General features: G+C 33.5%; 1 protein-coding gene and 1 pseudogene across 1 annotated transcript; both read right to left on the reverse strand.

The window, feature by feature from the left end:
• Window positions 1-257: 257 nt before the first annotated feature.
• On the reverse strand, window positions 258-16,379 carry LOC120186279 (uncharacterized membrane protein YuiD-like). The gene is made up of 3 exons (XM_039190265.1): window positions 15,646-16,379; window positions 14,202-14,377; window positions 258-271 (listed from the first exon to the last, which is right to left on the reverse strand). Exons 1-2 carry the CDS (start codon window positions 16,171-16,173, stop codon window positions 14,216-14,218), a joined length of 690 nt encoding a protein of 229 aa, XP_039046196.1. The 5' UTR covers window positions 16,174-16,379; the 3' UTR covers window positions 258-271; window positions 14,202-14,215.
• On the reverse strand, window positions 3,801-7,676 carry LOC120186278 (annotated as a pseudogene).
• Window positions 16,380-19,023: the final 2,644 nt, after the last annotated feature.

The raw sequence follows: 19,023 nt of genomic DNA on the forward strand, positions 1-19,023 counted from the left end.
ATATCAAAATTCAAAATTTAAACATTATTGAAAAGATCTAACATTTTTTTGGTGTAAATTAGGTTGAATTGACCAAGCTGGTAATGCAAAAATGACAAAAAATTCTCTTCCCGGGGAGCAAAAATGTAATTTCCATTTGTAAATTCCAATATGTTATCGACTTGTACGTCATTTAAAAAAGAAAATAACTTATGGGAAGGGTTTACGGAACATGTTAATGTTAATTATTGCTAAAAATAAACTAGGGGTAGGGGTAGTTTCAGTTATAAAGCTACCCACGGTTTGGTAGGCTTATCATAGATGGATTAGATTTGAGCAAGATACTTGCGTACATATTGGTCTTGTTTTCTCACACCGGAGATTCATGATTCGAGTAGGCGAGTATGCCAAATATAGTTGTAGTGATTTTTACCATGTTTCAAAAGAAGTTCTACAACGAAAAGGATTTGGTATACACAAGGACTGATCGAAACAAGTAACCATTGTTGGTAACACAAAGAATTCTAATTTGGGTAAGAATTGTTTGATAGGGTTCGATTCGGTTTGTGTGTGTGTTTTTTTATAGATTCTTTCGGTAAAATATTATTTACAAGAGTTTATATTTTATCACATTTAGGTGTTACAAAATAATGTTTATGGTCATTAAAATTGTATTTATGACAATTAATTTTTTGTAAATGTTATTACATCTTTTATCACTTTACCCTACTTTAAGCCTATATAAAAAGATAACTCATTTTTAGCTTTTGAGATATACTAAAAAATGATTTATCTCAAATATTTCACTTTCAAACGCTCTCTAATCTTTATTTTTTTGGGTGTACGAAACTTGGAGAGTCGTGTTAACCTCAGAGGGTCTTTCGTCCATTGCATCGATTACACATATCGGGACGAATTCACTTTTAGGACAATGATTAATACCACAATACGGTTGAACGATTCCATTTTATTTATTTTTTATTATCCAGTCAGTGCTAACGCCTCGTTTTGTAGCAGTCTATTTCCCAACCACCATAAGACCAAAATATTGGCTTGGTTCTTGTAGAAACGATACTCAGTATTAGAGATTGTTGTCGATCACTTTGGTACCATGATGAAAATTGAAATCAAACAGAGAAGTAATGTACTAAAATTTTATTAAAATGAAAATTTAAGATAAATATAAAGTAGGTTAAACTTAAGGATGAGCCTAGCAAAATATTTGATGACTTTTCACCCACAATTGAAGGATAACGGGCATTTATGCATGCTCGGACTCATATTGTTTGGTTAGTGTAGTAATATCAACCGATATAAGACTCGATCAACCATAAAAATTTATTAGGGATGTTTGGACAATACAATAGTTAATGTATTATTTGACATTGCAAGTTATATATTATAATTACTATTTTTTGTTATACTTAATATACTAAACTATATATTATAATTTGGTAAAATTGTTTGAATATTGTGCTAGAAAAAAATTGTTCATATAGGGTGCAAAGAAAATTATTTCTTTAATTAAAATATTTATTATTGTACTTGGTGAAAGTCGTTCATACCACACGACGACTTATGAAGTAGCCGTCACACAACGACTTTGGGAACCTCCTCATTATCGTACATGCATGAAACTTCAACAAAATGCCTTACACTTCACGTGATTTCTCAAAATTACTAAATAGGCCAAACATCTTCCAAAAATCACCGAGTGACCCAAACCTATTTTTTAAATAATATAACAAATACTTTGATTAAAAAATAATTTTTCTTAGCACTATATCTATTCACATTTCACACCAATCATTTGGATTATTTGTGAATGCATTGCCATTGCACACCCATGTGAAGACCAATAACGTTTTGGGCTTCAATTTATGACACATGTGGCTCCACCATTCACTACGAATATTTGGGCAAACCCCTAGGCGTTTAGGATATTTTATATAGGTAAGGGATACCCCACAAATTCTTTAATAAAAAAGTTAATCTTATGCTTTTTTATTTTCTCGGGAATTTCAATTGATGGCCATGGGTCAGCTTACGTTGCTTCTTCAATCATCAGCTCCGATGCTTACTAGAATTCTTTTTTGTCTTTGAATTTCACAATTTTATTTATAAATTTGAATTATTTATTTCAACACCTATTTGGGCTTTATAACAGAAAAGAAGGGTAGACCTTTGTATATTTCATCAAACACAATCTTATTGACTTTCGGTTAATAACCAACAACTTTTCTTTGTTTTAGTCAAAGCCAGGCTAACAAGAAAGGTAAATATAAAATATAAAAAAAAGGTAAATATAAGTTTTGGAATCTAAAATGTGGCACTTAATATTTTTTTGTGTAATCATATATTTATTTTTTTAATAATATGATTAGGTATTTAACTTTTTAATAGTGAAATAAGAAATTTAGTTATTTTTTTCTAAAGGCATTAGGCATAATTTTTTTGATGTAATTAGGTACTTGACTTTTAATTTATTTATTTTCTATTACAAATTTCTTAATGATAGTAAATAGTAATTAATTAATTTTAAATAAAAGTAATTGAATAAATTCATCAATGATCAATATACAATTAAGAATAAATTACACGTTTAACACCTAAATTATCGATTTTGGTATGGTTTAGTAACTAAACTTTCAATTTGCTCAAAACCATACCTAAAGTTTAGTTTTTGTTTCATTTTAGAACCCCACCCTTAAAAACTTTAGTTTTTATTTCATTTTAGTATTCCACCCTTAACAACTTTAGTTTTTGTTTTTTTAGTATCCTGTTCAAAATTTGTTAAGTTTTAAAAATTTTGAAAGTTTAGGTATTAAAACGGACCAAAATTGATAGTTTAAGTACCATACGTGTTAAGTTTTTAATAACGAGATACTAAAATGAAATAAAAACTAAATGTTAGACATGGTTTTGATAAAATTGAAAGTTTAGGTATTAAAACGGACCAAAACTGATAGTTTAGATACTAAATACATGTGTGCCCTACTATTAAGTACAAATGAAATATGTTATTTTTATGATATTGAATATAATTTAAATAGAATTTAATTTTAAAATACATTACTATGATTTTATTTCATAATTAAAATAAAGAAACATAAATAAAATAAAACAGAATTCAAGGTGTTTATGAGAAATAATTCATTTTTTAGCAAGTTGGGATGGGAATGGCATTTTGGGATTTTTATTTTCTTATCATTGTACCATTGTCCGTACAATGAAGCCGAACTTTTTGACCCATTTTGATTACCTTGGATTCCAATTTCATTTATTCTTGTGCTATGGAATGTAGAGATCCATTCGACCTCTCCTTTATTCTCATTATTTTTCGCCTTTTCACCACCGTCGTAACATTTCTGTAATCAATGGTTAAAGTTTAATCTCTCAATTTGGATACTCTGTTTTTAAGGAGTATTAATTAGTTCCGCTAATGGGATTTTGGTTCACTGATAATTTAGAGATTTTAGAATCTTAAATCTAAATCTTTAGATTTAGGGTGGGCAACTAGTTTAAGATAAATTCAACAAAATAATAATTATAATAATAATAGTGAGATTTTTTTTTTATAACACTCCCTTGTCGATAACTTCAAAAGAAGAATGATGAGTAGAAATGGAGACAAGGAGGAATGGGATTTGATGGGCATATGATATAATGGTGAGAAAATGTGATTTAAGATAAAAGAAAATAAATACATATTTCATATTATTAATAATTAACAACCAAATAAATACAAAAGTGCTCGTCCCCATCTGCTAACATCTGGCGGTCATGAATATGTACATATTTCATACACTTCCTAATTAAAATTAAACAAAAGAAAAGTGAGCCTTTCATATTGCACGCGGATTAGCTGAATTTTGCTTTTGAAATTGTAAACCCAGAAACATGAGTTGTTTATGTTCTGAATGCTACAACAGTATTAAAAACAAATATGATCCCAAGGCACTGGAAGGTACCATTCTTCGGTAACGACTTGGGTTTAGCACTGAGCTATATTTCAAATTCAGGAAAATTGAAGAAGTTTTACACAACTCTTTTTCACCAGGACACTACAGGATCTTACAACTTTATGACAACAAAACCAGACCAAAAGAAAAAAGAGCAACCATAATTGCAAAATCCACCAGCACATAAGATCCTTCAACTTTATGTCAAAATGCACCAACTGCTGCTGACAAATGCATGTTCAATGTAAGACACCAAAATAAAGAAGAAACAATATCCCTGCAATCTAGCAATAAACCAAGCGATGAGAATGCACACCCCAAACAACATACTGCTATTGAAATTTAAACATAAAAAATAGAGAATTCTCTTATAAAAAAAAGTAGAGAATTCATTCATTTGGAGTATGAAGATGGAGCATATTCGTGGTTGGTTTAGACTGAGAGCAGAAGAAACTAGTTTCAGTAGATACAAAGAGAAAATCAAGAGCTTTGTTGGGTAAATGAGCACGATTATTATTGAACCTTATATGACTCCAGAAATCACAATTAGGCAACTTTCTGAAGGTCAAAACACCCTGCAATTAGATGTTTAGGTAAATAGTAGCTTGCACACCATTGCATATGCATGCAGTTTCACTCACTGAAACCAAATCCCATGCAAAGCTGAAGTAATCACAAGTGCAGAAAGTAACTTACTCAAACTATTTGGCAATTATAAGTGGTGCAAAGCTGAAGTAATGCTGTTTGATTCGCTGGATCAAAACTTTCATTGATGATCTGGGGGTATCTCCCTGGGGTAACTGCAGAAAGTTTTGCCAATGAAGCTACTAAGAATTGCTTTGGATCCTTCACATCAGTCAAAGGATCATCCTCTTTCTTCCCAGCATTGTAAAGTTTGACAAAAGTGGCTGTATATCCTACATTTTCTGCGATATCTGGCATTTCTGGCTCTTCCTCAACTCTGTCCTGCTCGGGCTGTGAAAGAAGGGTAACAATACTATCCAGCATCTTGCCCCAGACTCTTGCAGCTGCGGCATCCAAAAGCACCGGAGTTTCGCATATCAGTCTTGTAGAAGCAACTGCCGTTAACTTAAGCTCAATTGCTCCAGTAATCAGCTTAAGATTGGGAATCCAAAACTGCTCCAAAATTACCAAGAATATGTTGGCCTGAACTGCATTCATTGTGTCCACTAGATTTTGAGTCCCATGCTTGACTAAAAAGAGTGACATGAAAATCACAAGAGACTTCTGGAATTTCACAGTACGGTTGTTTTGGAGGCGTATAAAAAGGACATTCCAAATATTACTCATGTATGGAGTTAGGACACCATATTCAAGATTCTCAATCACAGTATTAAGAACATAGAAGCCCTGTTCATCTGTGCCAGCAGATGAGACAAGCATGTTGAAAATACCAAGCACCTGGTTCAGTCTCCCCTCTTGATTGAGCTCATGGGGTGACTTCTGCAGGAAAGCCTGAAGCAGACGCACAAGAGCTGGAACATTAGAAGATCTCCTCCATGATTCAGGGGAGAGGAGAAGCACAAAAATTTGCATGTAGCTTGGAGAGATGGGTGGTTTGTTCAGTTCAACAAGCTGGGCCAACAGCTGGAATGCATAAGGCAAGAACTCAGTCACATCAGTGGCCAAGATGGTTTGGAGACTCGGAAAGAGGCTTGATTCAAAAGCTGATATAAGGGATGCATCCCTCTCACATGCCCGTCTGACAAGAATAGCCACGGACTCAAAAAGATAATGGTTAAAAATTGGGTTTTTTGGATTTTTGCAAACTTCATTGAGAATAGAAGTTAACCCAACAATGCAAGGTCCAGCAATCTCACGTGAAATCTCTGAGGCCGCTAGCACACGCAAGATACATTTCATTATATATTGATTCTCCTCGGACTCTGGAAACTTCAATGAATTAAAAAGGTTGTTCATCAGCACGGGCACAAAAGGAGTTATATCTGCTGAAGTATATCTAGCTTTTCCCCCTTCATCCTTGACAAGCAAGAGTTTTTCGATACAGCTTGCAGCATAAGAGTGAACCACATTTGATTCTGCACCCAAAAATCGAACCAAATCTGGGAACAATTGAAACGCAACAGGCTTTTGTATCAGTCCTCGAAACATTGTGAAAAATTTAAGAGAACCTGCTTTGAGCATTGGAAACACATTAACATCTTGGCTTTGTAACTCGGGGACTATGACTGACAAGAAGAAGGACTGAACATCCACGAGATCAGTTGAAACAGAAGCACCCCCGGCCTTCTTAGTTGCAAGAGAGACAACCAAATATATGGCACAGTCCTTGTCCTTCCAATTGGAAGAGGGGTTTGTCGCAAACGAGCTCAACAAATTTTGAATCTGAACAGAAACGATATCAGTCACTTGTTTCTTGTAGTTAGTTGCGATCCCTTTAAGCAATTCACAAGCTATCCTTCTCCTTGTATCAAGATCACTCCCTTCCATATCCCTCCTGATGAACTCGACATAATTCATCTCGAAAAGCTCTTCATCCTCATCCCTCAACCGCACGTTTGGAATCACAATACTCTGACAAATCTGTGGTAGTACCCCTTCAGTTGCAAACAAAGCATGATGCACACTTGTACTAACTGTGGTCAAAAACTTCATTGCTGTAACAGCCAGTTTATCACGGCTAGAAGATTGAGACACAATTGTAAGCAAACTCCAAACTGCTGATGCAAATTCATTTAAATAACCTTGAAATTCCTCCTCATTCTTTTCCATGTAAAGACTAATATTTTCACATACTGCAGCCCTATGTTCATCCACTAATGCTAGCCCATCACTGCTACTTTCAAGAGAAGGATAATTTGTGGTCAAATACTTCTTAAACTCACCCATCCACTCCCTCATGATCCTCGAAGAATTCAGGCAGTTCTTGGAAGTTCAATGAAAAGAATATCCTACAACATAACCTCTGAGATTCAAAGAGAGGCCGGAGGGTCGCAGGGGAACCACCGCCAGAAACAGCAGCCGTTGAGTCAATTAATGAAGCAGTTTTAAGAAATATTTCTAATAACGGAGCGGCGAAATTATCCAAACAGTACTTTAGATCAAGCAAAAGGTCGTTCGTTTTATACTGATACCTAAATTTTTTGAAAATTGAATTAGCAGTTCCGAGAATACCGTTGATGGAAGCATAATCAGAGGACTGTGCAGCCTTTTGGAGATTGGAGATGAGCTCGGGAAGCAAAGTCGGCCACGATTTGGGGAAATCATGCTTACCGATAACTGCAAGGGCTTCACTGAGCTGGCTCTGAATGCGAGGGGTAGAAGATAGCATGAGCGAGACGATTAGGGTTTTGATTTGATCCTTCTCAGGGTCGAGGATCGGTGAAAATGTGGCGCCGGCGTTGGAATCGTTAGAGGGAACCCAACGGGTCTTCAGGTGGTTCTTGAAGTTAACAGCGGCAGCTTGACGGATCTGCTCGTCAACAGAAGGCTCCGCCACGAGACGGAGAACAGCGAGACCGTAGTTTGGACGATCCGCAGCTTCGGCTAGGGAAGATTCGGCGGCACGTCGGGGTTCAGGCTCGTGCGAGAGTGTGTGGAGGAAACATTGTGAGAGGAACTGAAGGGTTTCGGTATTCAACTCCATTTTCAAATTAAAAGAGAAAAAAGAACAATCCCAGAAACTTTATTAAGAAGAAATTTTCTGGAAGCATAGAGAAATAATTCTAGGGTTTAGAATCCGAGGAGAGATTGGAGTGAGCAGTGAGGGCTTAAATGAGTCACAAAGAGGGAAATTTTAGGTATTTTAACATTTGGGCATACTACACCATTAGCTATTAAAATTTAGTGTATTTTGTTTTTGTCACTTAACTATAAAACTTTCAAAATTTCATTAAACCTTTTGCATTAAAATTTGGGTGTGTTTGATAGTTGGAAATGTTTTCCCCATTTCATGTGTTTAATAGCCGAAAAATATAAAATGTTTATCAGTGTTTGATAGTTGTAATTAATTTTATAAAAAGAAAATTTCAGTTTTTGATAGTTTTAATTTGTTTTCCTTAATGTAATTCATTTTTCTAATTCCTTGTATTTTATATAAAATGTTGTCATATGTTTTTTCATAAAACATTTTCCTAACTTTTTACTTTAAATCGTAACAACTGAAAATATTATTAATTTTTTATTTAATACTAATATAATATTTTGGTATAATTTTAATGAAATATTTAAATATTTTAATAATATTATATTTTTAATATTACATTTTAATAATATAATTTTACTTATATTATATTTGATTAGTAATATGTATAAAATATTGGGTGACACCATTCATTATTGAACATTACTCTCTCTCCTATTTCACCCACTATACTTTCAATTTTTTTATTCATGAACTTTTAAATTGTTTCTGTTTAGGTTACTACGAATTATTTTATTAATTATTATTCTATGACATGATATATATATATGAAATAAAAAATAATTTTACTATTATTAAATTTAAATGATTTAAATAATTACCATCTAGATTAAATATTTAACGCCCTAGACCCGGCCTATTCGTTTCAGCTAAGTATAGCAGATTACATTAATGATTCTGAAAGACATTTTTCCAAAAACATTATTCGATAATTTAAAATCATGTTACAAATGATCTTTATATAAAATTATATTATAATTAACGATAAAAACTAAATTCGTAAATATGAAACATGAAAGATACCAGGTAAAATATTACATAAAATAAATCCGGAGCATCAAACATCAAATATCAGTAACAACAACAGAAAACGTCATAAAACGATGAATACTTCAGAAATAAGGTACATATTACCATAATTAAAAAAACAGTTCGAGAAACTGAATATTACAATAACACTCTGAACTAAATGTACCAATCCTCCAAGTGCCTGATACAGAGTGTCTATCTGAATGTATCTGAAAGGGGTAAAACAATTTGAAAAGTGAGCTAGAGGCTCAGTGTGTCACAACAATGCATAAATAAAAACATACAGTTATGATTTTCAAAACCAGTGCAGATCACAATCATTAAACATCATAGGAGTTTTTAATTTAAAAACTCTGCATCGTCCTCCAACCGAACGCCATGTGCAGATCCCCATAAATGCACAACCTAAGGGAGTACCTTGGGGCCTGCGAGCCTACCCAAGACAATTCCCGGGGCCACAAAGGCTTACCCAAGAAAATCTCAGGATCGCAGAACCTACCCAAGGCTCGACTTAGGTCCATAAAGAATTATCAATCGGTGCTGAACCTATCCGAGGAATTACCAACAACGATTGAACCTGCCAGAGTCTTCATACCAGAACCCAGAGTACCCCGTAGAAAACATTTTTCAGACGGTAACCAGTAGTAACAGTAAGTCAGAGTTCAGAAAGATTATCAGTTCAGTAATCCAGTGTTCAGAAATCAGAAATCGGGCAATCATGCTTTTCATTTCAGTAAATCCAGAATCAGATAAATCATTCAGTAGACAAATCAGATCAAACCTTGTATTTCAAATAAGAGAAAACAATCATGTGCACAAAAGATTTCAAACATATATTTAAAACATTTATTATGCACATAAGGAACACACCTCGATAATAGGGTCAGTCCGAAAGGTCTATCGAGTATCAGCTTCACTAGGCTCTTCGACTGAACGGGAACCTAAGCCATATCAGAATAGTGTTATATTCGGAACAATATTCTAAACAGAATAACTAACAGGGTTTCAGAAATAAGAGTATTCACAGCTTCACAGCTTCTCGTGGACGAGCGGATCGAGAGGAACCGGATCGAGTAGTGAAACAGTCTGGAGATCCCCGAGTACATTTAACATAACTATAATTAGTCTTTCACCATTCTATTCAATTAACTAAATTAAAACACTTAGATAAATATGATTTTTTAGGTTACGGGCTAATTTGGAGGCTTTCGAGTCTAAATTTGACCAAACCGATTGCGGAATCGGAATCAGTATAACGAAAAACATAAAATATGACTTTTTGAAAATTCGAATTCTTGGTCAAAGTTAAATTCAACGGGTTTTACTGATGATTTGGAGACCTTCGGGTTCGAATTTGGAGAAACGGACTTCGGAAACATATTCGGGATGTCAAAAAATGTCAGAATAAGTATACTCGAACAAAAGCAAAGGTCGTTTAATGGCCGTTTAAAGCCGGTCAAAGTTATGGTCAAAGGTACTCAAAAGTCCATAGTCAACTATTACGAAAATAACATTTTTTATAATTACGAAAATATCACCTTTTTCGAAATAATTACGAAAATAGCACTTTTTCGAAATAATTACCAAAATATCACTTTTTCGAAATAATTACCAAATTATCACTTTTTCGAAATAATTACCAAATTATCACTTTTGAAATAATTACCAAAATATCATTTTTTTGAAATAATTACCAAAATATTACTTTTTCGAAATAATTATCAAAATATCATTTTTTTCGAAATAATTACAAAAATATCATTTTTTGAAATATTTACGAAACTAACACCTTCTTAACAGTATTTACGAAACTAACATTTGTTTAATAATATTTACGAAACTAACATTTTTTAACAATATTTACAAAAATACCACTATAATCAAAATTAATTACATATTAGTCACTCTTTTAAAACTATTTATCAACAATCTAAACTAACAACAACTATAACATGTTTTCAAGCTAAAACACTGAAATATTATCAAAATTAAACGATCTGACTTTACCTACGATGGACGGACGAAACAAGACGGTCGTTGAAATAGTCGGAATCGACAAAATTAAAACGACGATCGGGATTTTGGGTGTCTATTTTCGTTCTTGGTTCGGCCTAACTGTGACCGATTTCCGAGCGAGGTTGGTCGAGATCGATTCGCGAAGGTCAGGCACACCTGATGGAGGTGGCGGTGCTGTTCACCGCCGGTCGGAACAAGGAGGAGGAGGAGGAGGAAGCTAACTTAAATGAGGAAAAATGAGTTTATGAAAAATATAGTTTGGGTTCACTACACGGGGAGGGGGTTTTGCAGGTAAAATGAGTTATCACTCAATATATAAAATATATCCACTATTTAATGTTTCTAACAAAAAAAACAAAACATGGCTTGGTGGACATGCCATTGTCTCTCACTTCATTTTATTTTATTCTTAGTGCTAATATTTTATTTATAGTGCTATTAATTTTTTTATATTATATTGCAATTTGTGGGGTGTGACAAAATAATAATAAAAAAGTCATGTCATATCAAAATAAAAATAAAAAAATTCAGAGTGACCAAAATAAGAGCAATTCAAAAGTTTAATGAGTAAATTAAAAAAATTAAAGTATATTGAGTGAATTAGGAGAGAGAGTAAAATTTAGTGTGAATGGTGTAGTTTACACTAAAATATTTAATATATATATATATATATAAAATAAATAAAAATATTAGTTTAATTAAAAATATTATATTTTAACTAAAATATTTTATGTATATATATAATATAATTATAATAATATAATATTTTAATATTATATTGATATATACTCAGTTATTATAATGATATTATAGAGAACAACTAGAGAACAGAGATTGAATGTATTGAATCAAAGGTCAAATTCAGGAAATTTCTTCTGAGCCGAAGAGTGAGAGAGGAAAATGGGATTGGAGAAGAGAGACACGTGTATAGCCGTCGTTGTTTTATAGTTAACGCGTAAAAACTTGTACTACTTTTGACCATTTTATACGTTTAGATTTATTTTTGGGTGAATTTCCCGAAAAATCACTTTAACTTTTTTTATTCTCCATTAGACATCGTTCAGATTTTATTTTTTGATATAACACATTTTTTTCTAGAAAGTCGTGTTTTAGAGGCGTATTTTATGCTGATTTGGCGTCACGTGGGGTAATACGCACCTTTGAAGCGCGTCTTGTGAAATGTGTAAAAAACCCAGGTGTTAATTTTGTAAATATTTTTAAAATGATACCTAATATATAATTAATTTCTGTTATGGTGATATTTGTGTAAAAACGTCAACTTTATTTATTTTTTTTGTGCGTGAAAAAAACTTTATTTTTAAAATTATTTTATAACTAAATAAATTTTGATTTTTGCATAAAATTAAACAATACGTATAATCTAGTATAAGAAAATTTTGAGGGTAAATATTTTAAAATATGATAATTTTATAAAAATTTTATAACTTGTATTTCTTTTTTAAAATGATGATGATGATAAATATTTTATAATTTAAAAAATTATAAATTATATATATTTTTGAAAAAAAATTGACTTTATATTCTTTTTGTATTGAATTTTATTCACTTTTAATTCTTTTTATTACATTTTTAAACTTTTAAAATAAATAAAATGTAATAAAAAATAATTAAAAGTGAATAAAATTCAATAAAAACGTCAACTTTATTGATTTATTTTTTGTGTGATATTATTTTTTAACATTTAATAATGTTTATTGACTTTTAATATTAATTGTTTAAAAATATAAAAATATAAAAATAAATTTTAATTGCAATTGTAAGATCAAATGAATTATTATTAATTTTTTTAAAATCAATAAAAATACAATAAAAAAGAATTAAAAGTAAATGAAATTCAATACAAAAAGAATATAAAGTCAAATTTTTTTTAAAAATATATAAAATTTATAATTTTTTAAATTATAAAATATTTATTATTATCATCATCATCATCATTTTGAAAAAGAAATACTAGTTATAAAACTTTTATAAAATTATTCATATTTTAAAATATTTACTCTCAAAGTTTTTCTATACTATATTATACGTACTGTGTAATTTCATGCAAAAAATCAAAATTTATCGAGTTATAAAATAATTTGTAAAAGAATATTTAAAGATTTTATTGTAGAATTTTTTGTTTTCACACACAAAAAAATAAATAAATTAAGTTTACGTTTTTACACAAATATCATCCCAACAAAAATTAATTACATATTAGACATTATTTCAAAAATATTTATAAAATTAACACCAAATTTTTTACACGTTTCACAAGGCACGGTTCAGGGGCGCGCCTTACCCCCAGGTTACGTAAGGCACGTTGCAGGGGCACGTCTTTATACCAAGGATGTTAGATCAAAAAATAAAGCCTGAACGATGTCTGACAGGGCATAAAAAATGTTAGGGTGATTTTTCGGAAAATTCTCCTATTTTTTATTTTTTTTTGGTACAAGGCAATACGGCTTTTGGAATTTCTCGTAATTTGGGCTTATATTCTTGGAGTAGCTTCCGAGTCTTGTTATCTTATCTGTCAATTCCCTTCGTATAATTACCGGTTAATATTATTCGATAAATTTCTCTGTATTAGTCTGATAAATAACATAATAATTAAAAATCAATTTACCTAAACTTGATTCTGAAAACTTTTAGCAGTTTAATTGTTTGATTTACTAACCCGTCTTACAAGAATAAATATAATTTTTTTCACCATTTGATAGTTTTTTTTATTTAATTTCTCATGATGCTAGAAAAGTACAGTTTATACACGTTCGATGTTGAAATTTGAGAATGGAAAATTTTATTGCAGAGATGGTTTTTTCCTCCTGAATTTTGTTCTGATATCCAGGTCAGGTTTTGTTCTGATATTTCTAATATTATAATTCATCAAGGAGTTGCAATTTGACATTTGAATTACTCCTTTAAATTTTATAAAAATGATAGTCAGATAATTTTAATTAGACATTTTTGACCGCATAAATCATGGTCTCATCTAAACAAGTAACGTCGCATAAAATTATTTTCATGTTATTTTTTCTTAATAAACTCTCACAAAATTAGTGGAAAAAGTTTGCCTTCTTCATCGTATTCTTATTCTGCCCCCACCATGCTGCAAAGCTTGCAGTCGTTGCAGAGCTATTTGACCATCTGATGCATTAAAAGCCTAATGTTATGCAGATGAAGGCTAAACTTGAGAGAGAGTTTAAATAGAAAAGAGCATGTTGAACCAACTAGAATGGGAGTTATGCCTTCTGAAGGAGATATAAGGGTAGCCAAAACCACTATTTGCAAAGCCATAGCACTACACCTTACAATTTAACACTAAAAAAGAGCATATCTTTTGGTTTAGGCTTTGATTTCTATCATTCTTGTTCTTATTCTCTTAAAGAAATGGATGTTAGAGATGATACCCGAACTAGAATCACAATTTGGGTTTTATATAGAACAATAGACTCATCAAGCCATAAAAATTGAGCCAGGTTTTTACAAAATACCAAAACGCTGTCCGCTATAAGATGACCGAAGATTACCTGCAGAAGCATTTCTAGGTTGCAACCAAGCAACCTTGACAGCATACACAAGCTACAAAAATACCAAGCATAGCTCCAGCAAATACCTGTGATGGCGTGTGGCCGAGAAGTTCCTTGAGCTTTCTTTGACTGATCGGATGCCCTTGAAATAGGTCCTCAAGGATCATATTAAGAACCTACAAATGGGAAGACCAAACCATTCAACGATTCCGATACAATTTAAATGGCATCTCTCAAGGCAAGCTACTGCTATAATTTTTGGGATGTTGCATATAATGATTGGAACATGAAGTAACATTCATGTTAATGTCATATTAAGAACATACTACAACTGGGAAGACAACCATTCAACGATTCCGATACAAGTTAAATGGCAACTCTCAAGGCAAGCTACTAATATTAATTTTTGGGATGTTGCACATAATTATTGGAGCATGAAGTAACATTCAAGTCAATGTCATATTTGTGTCCAAGGAACAAAGAAAAAAGGTGGAATTTAGGCAGACAAATGTAGGCAACAAAGAAACTGCAGATACAGACCTGTGAAAAACAAGCTTACCCTACTTTTTCATGGCAGAAGAAATGGAAACACATTCATATTGTTCATTGGATACTAATATTTGGAAGATAGGTTATGACCACTTTCAGTTGAAGAAGGATAGTGATGTCCACCATATTTATTTCATTGATTCGGATTCAATTGGCAGGAGAAAAAAGTTGTTAAAATGTTGAATGCGTCATTGATAATATGCCGCATCCCTTGTCCTGTGATTTACTTAAATGAGAATGAAACCTCATTATTTGAAATTAATTCTTTAATGCCAAAGAAAACCAATACATTCAGTTTGAACCTAACTAAGTTGATGATGGGAGGGCCTACCAACTTTTTTGGGTCGATTACTCTTTAAGCCTCTGTTAATTTTGAAATCAATGAAATTAAATCCTAGCCTCCAACTTTTCTGGTTTCATTATCTATGTCCAAAGCCTACTCACCCTCCAAGTCCTCTTTTCCTTACTCTAAACAACCCAAGTCTAAGGTCTCCTTAGAGGTATGACATTAACTATTGACAATTTACATATCTTGCAAAAGTAGTTGCTCGAACCCAGATACTCCATAGAGAACAACATTCCTTTTTATCACTGAAGCTATTCAATGAATTTACAAGCATTTATTATGACCTAATTTCACATAACTAAATCTATAGTATAACTTCTTAAAAACTAACACCTTTTAACATAAAATCATCTGTCCATCCCTTAACACAACTAACTCAATTTTACAAGCACGAGGAAGATCCATCCAAAATACAATATCTTAAACAATGCAACATTATTAACAAACACCGCTCAATTTTACAAGCACTAGGAACATTCATCCAAAACTTATTATCTTCAATGTAAGAAACAGAACAAAAGAGAAAGATGTTGCTTTCTAAGTTCTTACCGCAGCTTGCATCCCGGCATGCCTTCGAACACCAATCGCGTCGTACATAACAATCAAACTAAACCCCAAACAAACAGGAAACAGCGAGTCGGATATTCCATGACAAATGGCCACCGACGTCGTCAAAGCAGTACACAAAGCCGAATGCGAAGACGGCATCCCACCAGAAGCAAACAGTATACGTAAATCCCATTTCCGCTCAACAAAGAAATTTAAAAACACCTTCATCGATTGTGCAATAAACCATGCAAACAAACCGGAAACAAAAGTGGGATTCGCCGCCAATGTCGCCACAAACGGACTAATCCGAACTCTAGCGCTGGCCGTGACACTTAATAAAGCCACCCCAAAACCTCCACTTTGCAAGTAATTCCCGTTGTATTGGTCTAAAATTTCCTCCGATTCTGCCACGCAATCGTCTAAACTTGAAGCCCATTTTTGCGTATGCGAAAAGGCCAAGCCTCTGATGCTTTTCAAAACCGGGACTAAAACCAATAAAGGATTAACCGAACGCTTCGGAAGAAACATCTGGGAGATGGGTTTATGGTATTAGGAGATTTAAAAGAGAGAGAATCAGGGGAAGCTCTGGATTTTGTCTTGGGGCTGTCTGGAGTGAAACAGAAAGTATTTAATGAGGGTTTTAAATTGACAGAGTCCATTAGAAAACTAGTTTTATTCAATGCGCATTTGAGAGGGAGAGAGAAAGGGAACAGAGGAGAGATTTTCATGGATGCTTCACTCGAGAGAGACTTGGAGATCTGAGAATGAAATGAATTAACTTTTTTTTTCTGTTTCTACAAGATGCTACTAGATAGATGAAAACGTGTGGCGGAGAAAGGGCCCTTGGTTTTGGTTTATTTCAACGAATATGCAACTCTATGCTCTTACGTTTGTTCCCGGCCACGACGCAAGGAATATGATAGGAGGTTAAGCTTTATATATATATATTTTGATCACATATTATTAAAAAGATTAATGGTAGTCTAGTTTTTTTTTTTGAACGTAGGAGAGCTTAAAGGGCTAGTCTAAGGAGCACTAGCTTTAGAATAGAGAGGACCCTCAACATCTCTGCGAAGGAGGGCTGTTACATAAAACCCGGGGGGGGGGGGTTATGAACAGACAAATCAAAATGTAAGCTGTAAAGGGCGGATTTTGCCATAAGATCAGCAAGGTGATTGGCTTAACGTCGAACCCAAACAATGTCTACTACCCAAGCGCGATTCGTGAGAGCTGAAATGGATCGAACGAGGGCCAACTGACTTGTGGGGGCATCAGCAGCGTTGAGCATCGAGGTTACACGGAGGCAATCAAATTGAACTTGCACAAATTCAAAACCATGGCGCCAAGACAGAGTAAGGCCGTCATAAATAGCCCAATGTTCAGCTTGAAGAGCGTCCGAGGATCCAATAGAGCGATCAAAGTCGTGAATCCACGACCCAGTGTGATCTCAAAGACACCGCCAATGGCTGCTTTACCTGTAACGGAACATACAGCCCCATCGACATTTAAGGATATCCATCGAGGAAGGGGAGGACCATTTGACGAAAACAGCAACATCATTCACCGTTCAAAATTGATGTTGAATAGCTAGAGGGGAATCATAATGTCTCGCCCAAATGGAACTATGTTGAACAATGAACTCGTGGTCTTGGGGACAGCCAGCAAAAACCAAGTTGTTTCGGGACTTCCAGATGTACCAGATAACAGCGGCGAAAAAGAGGTTCCATGGGATGCTAGACGAGTTGGAATTAGCCGTTAAAGTGGAAATGTTCTACAGGAGCCAAGACTTGAGATTCATGTTGTAAAAAAGAGAACAGCGGGGAGTGTCGCAGAACAGAATCCCAAACACGACGAGCAGCTTGACAATCTCGAAGAACATGGATAACCGATTCCCGGGCAGCTTTACAAGATGGACAAGAATTATAGCTGGAGAGGGATCTTCTATGTCTCTTAACATTCGTTAACAGCCTCTCTTCAAAAGCAAGCCAAATAAAGAGGCGGACTCTTTCAGGGACACGAAAACTCTAAATTCGGTGCCATGAGGGTGAACGAGGGTCCCACCTAGATTGCATAAGACAAGAGTAAGCTTTGCTAACTGAAAATTCCGTGCTCAATCTCCAATGGCAAGCATCAGGTACATCGTTGGTGCAAGGGTAGCGGACACGAATGATATTCGATACAATCTCCCGAGGGAGCAGAGAAAAAAAGAGCGGGATATTCCACGATACCTCAATTGGTGCAAGTGTACACATCGCAAGTTATAGTATAAAAATATATAAACTCCACTAGGATTGGTGAAACTCTGTATTCTAACTTCTTGCACCGTAAAAAAGAAATAAATTGGTGATCGTAGGAGTGTGAAATAACAATTAGAATAAATGATCAAGTAAATAAAGGTATAGACTCAAATTGAATAAGGGAGCAGGCTAGGTTATTGTGATTAGTGGTGTGACAACTGTTTGGAAAGTCCGAGTAGTTGATTGTCAAGGCAACTGAAAATAATTCAATTGCCTTAGCAACTGGGTTCCTTCCTTCAAAGATCGACAGAGCGTTCTTCAATGTCTTCTTGTTATTCCTTTCAAAGAATTGGTTAATAGTGCATGCCTTGATGACACATTCTTGCGTTAACCAAGGGTGAATAACAATCGATCTTGCACTCCTTCTGGCCGTTGAAATCTGAATCTTATTCCTAAGATGGATTAATTTTCACCAACTTTCATTTAAATGAAGACCATGCTCATTCGTTTATTGGATCTAACTCTCATGATATTAGATAAATGGATAAACTCTCGAGATCCTCTGCCAATTCACTCGAAATCAATTAAAGAACTAATAATGAACAAACTTTGAATAAAAAAGAGAATCAAGAATTCAAACTAATCCAAATAGCTTTCACAACCACAAAAAATCCCAACCACCCAAGCCAATTAAATTTAGTTGATGGTTGGGTGCAAAAGAAATACAAGATAAAAGAAACTCCCAAACATGAATGAAAAAGAAAACAAGAAAGAAGAAGTGCGATCAGACCTTCTCTCTCTAGCCGTGTAATACCCCAAATTTTGGTTAGTGACTAAAATGTAAGTTTTCAAAGTTTGGTAGCTAAAGTATAAACTTTGTAAAAGTGTAAGGACAAAAAATATAATTTTGAAAAATTATATATTTTAGTATGTAAATAAACAGTGTGGCCTAAAACAAGAATTTTCGTAGGAATCAAATTTTTGGTACGATATTTGTATTAAAAGCTATAAAACGATAAAGTTTGATATAGAAATTGGGTAATTGGATCGAATCGAAATTTCACGAAAATTTGAAGGATGCTAGATAAAGGTTGGAAATATTATTTACATACTTTAGATTAGTGAAATTTAGCATAAATTA

Source organism: Hibiscus syriacus, unplaced genomic scaffold (genome assembly GCF_006381635.1).
Source record: "Hibiscus syriacus cultivar Baekdansim isolate YM2019G1 unplaced genomic scaffold, ASM638163v2 tig00113337_pilon, whole genome shotgun sequence".
Taxonomy (NCBI): domain Eukaryota; kingdom Viridiplantae; phylum Streptophyta; class Magnoliopsida; order Malvales; family Malvaceae; genus Hibiscus; species Hibiscus syriacus.

Coding starts and splice junctions, on each gene's coding strand:
- LOC120186279 (XM_039190265.1), bottom strand. CDS start 16,173: ATGTTTCTTCCGAAGCGTTCGGTTAATCCTTTATTGGTTTTAGTCCCG. Junction 14,378..15,645: donor ATGCCGGGATGCAAGCTGCG/GTAAGAACTTAG, acceptor TCCCATTTGTAG/GTTCTTAATATGATCCTTGA.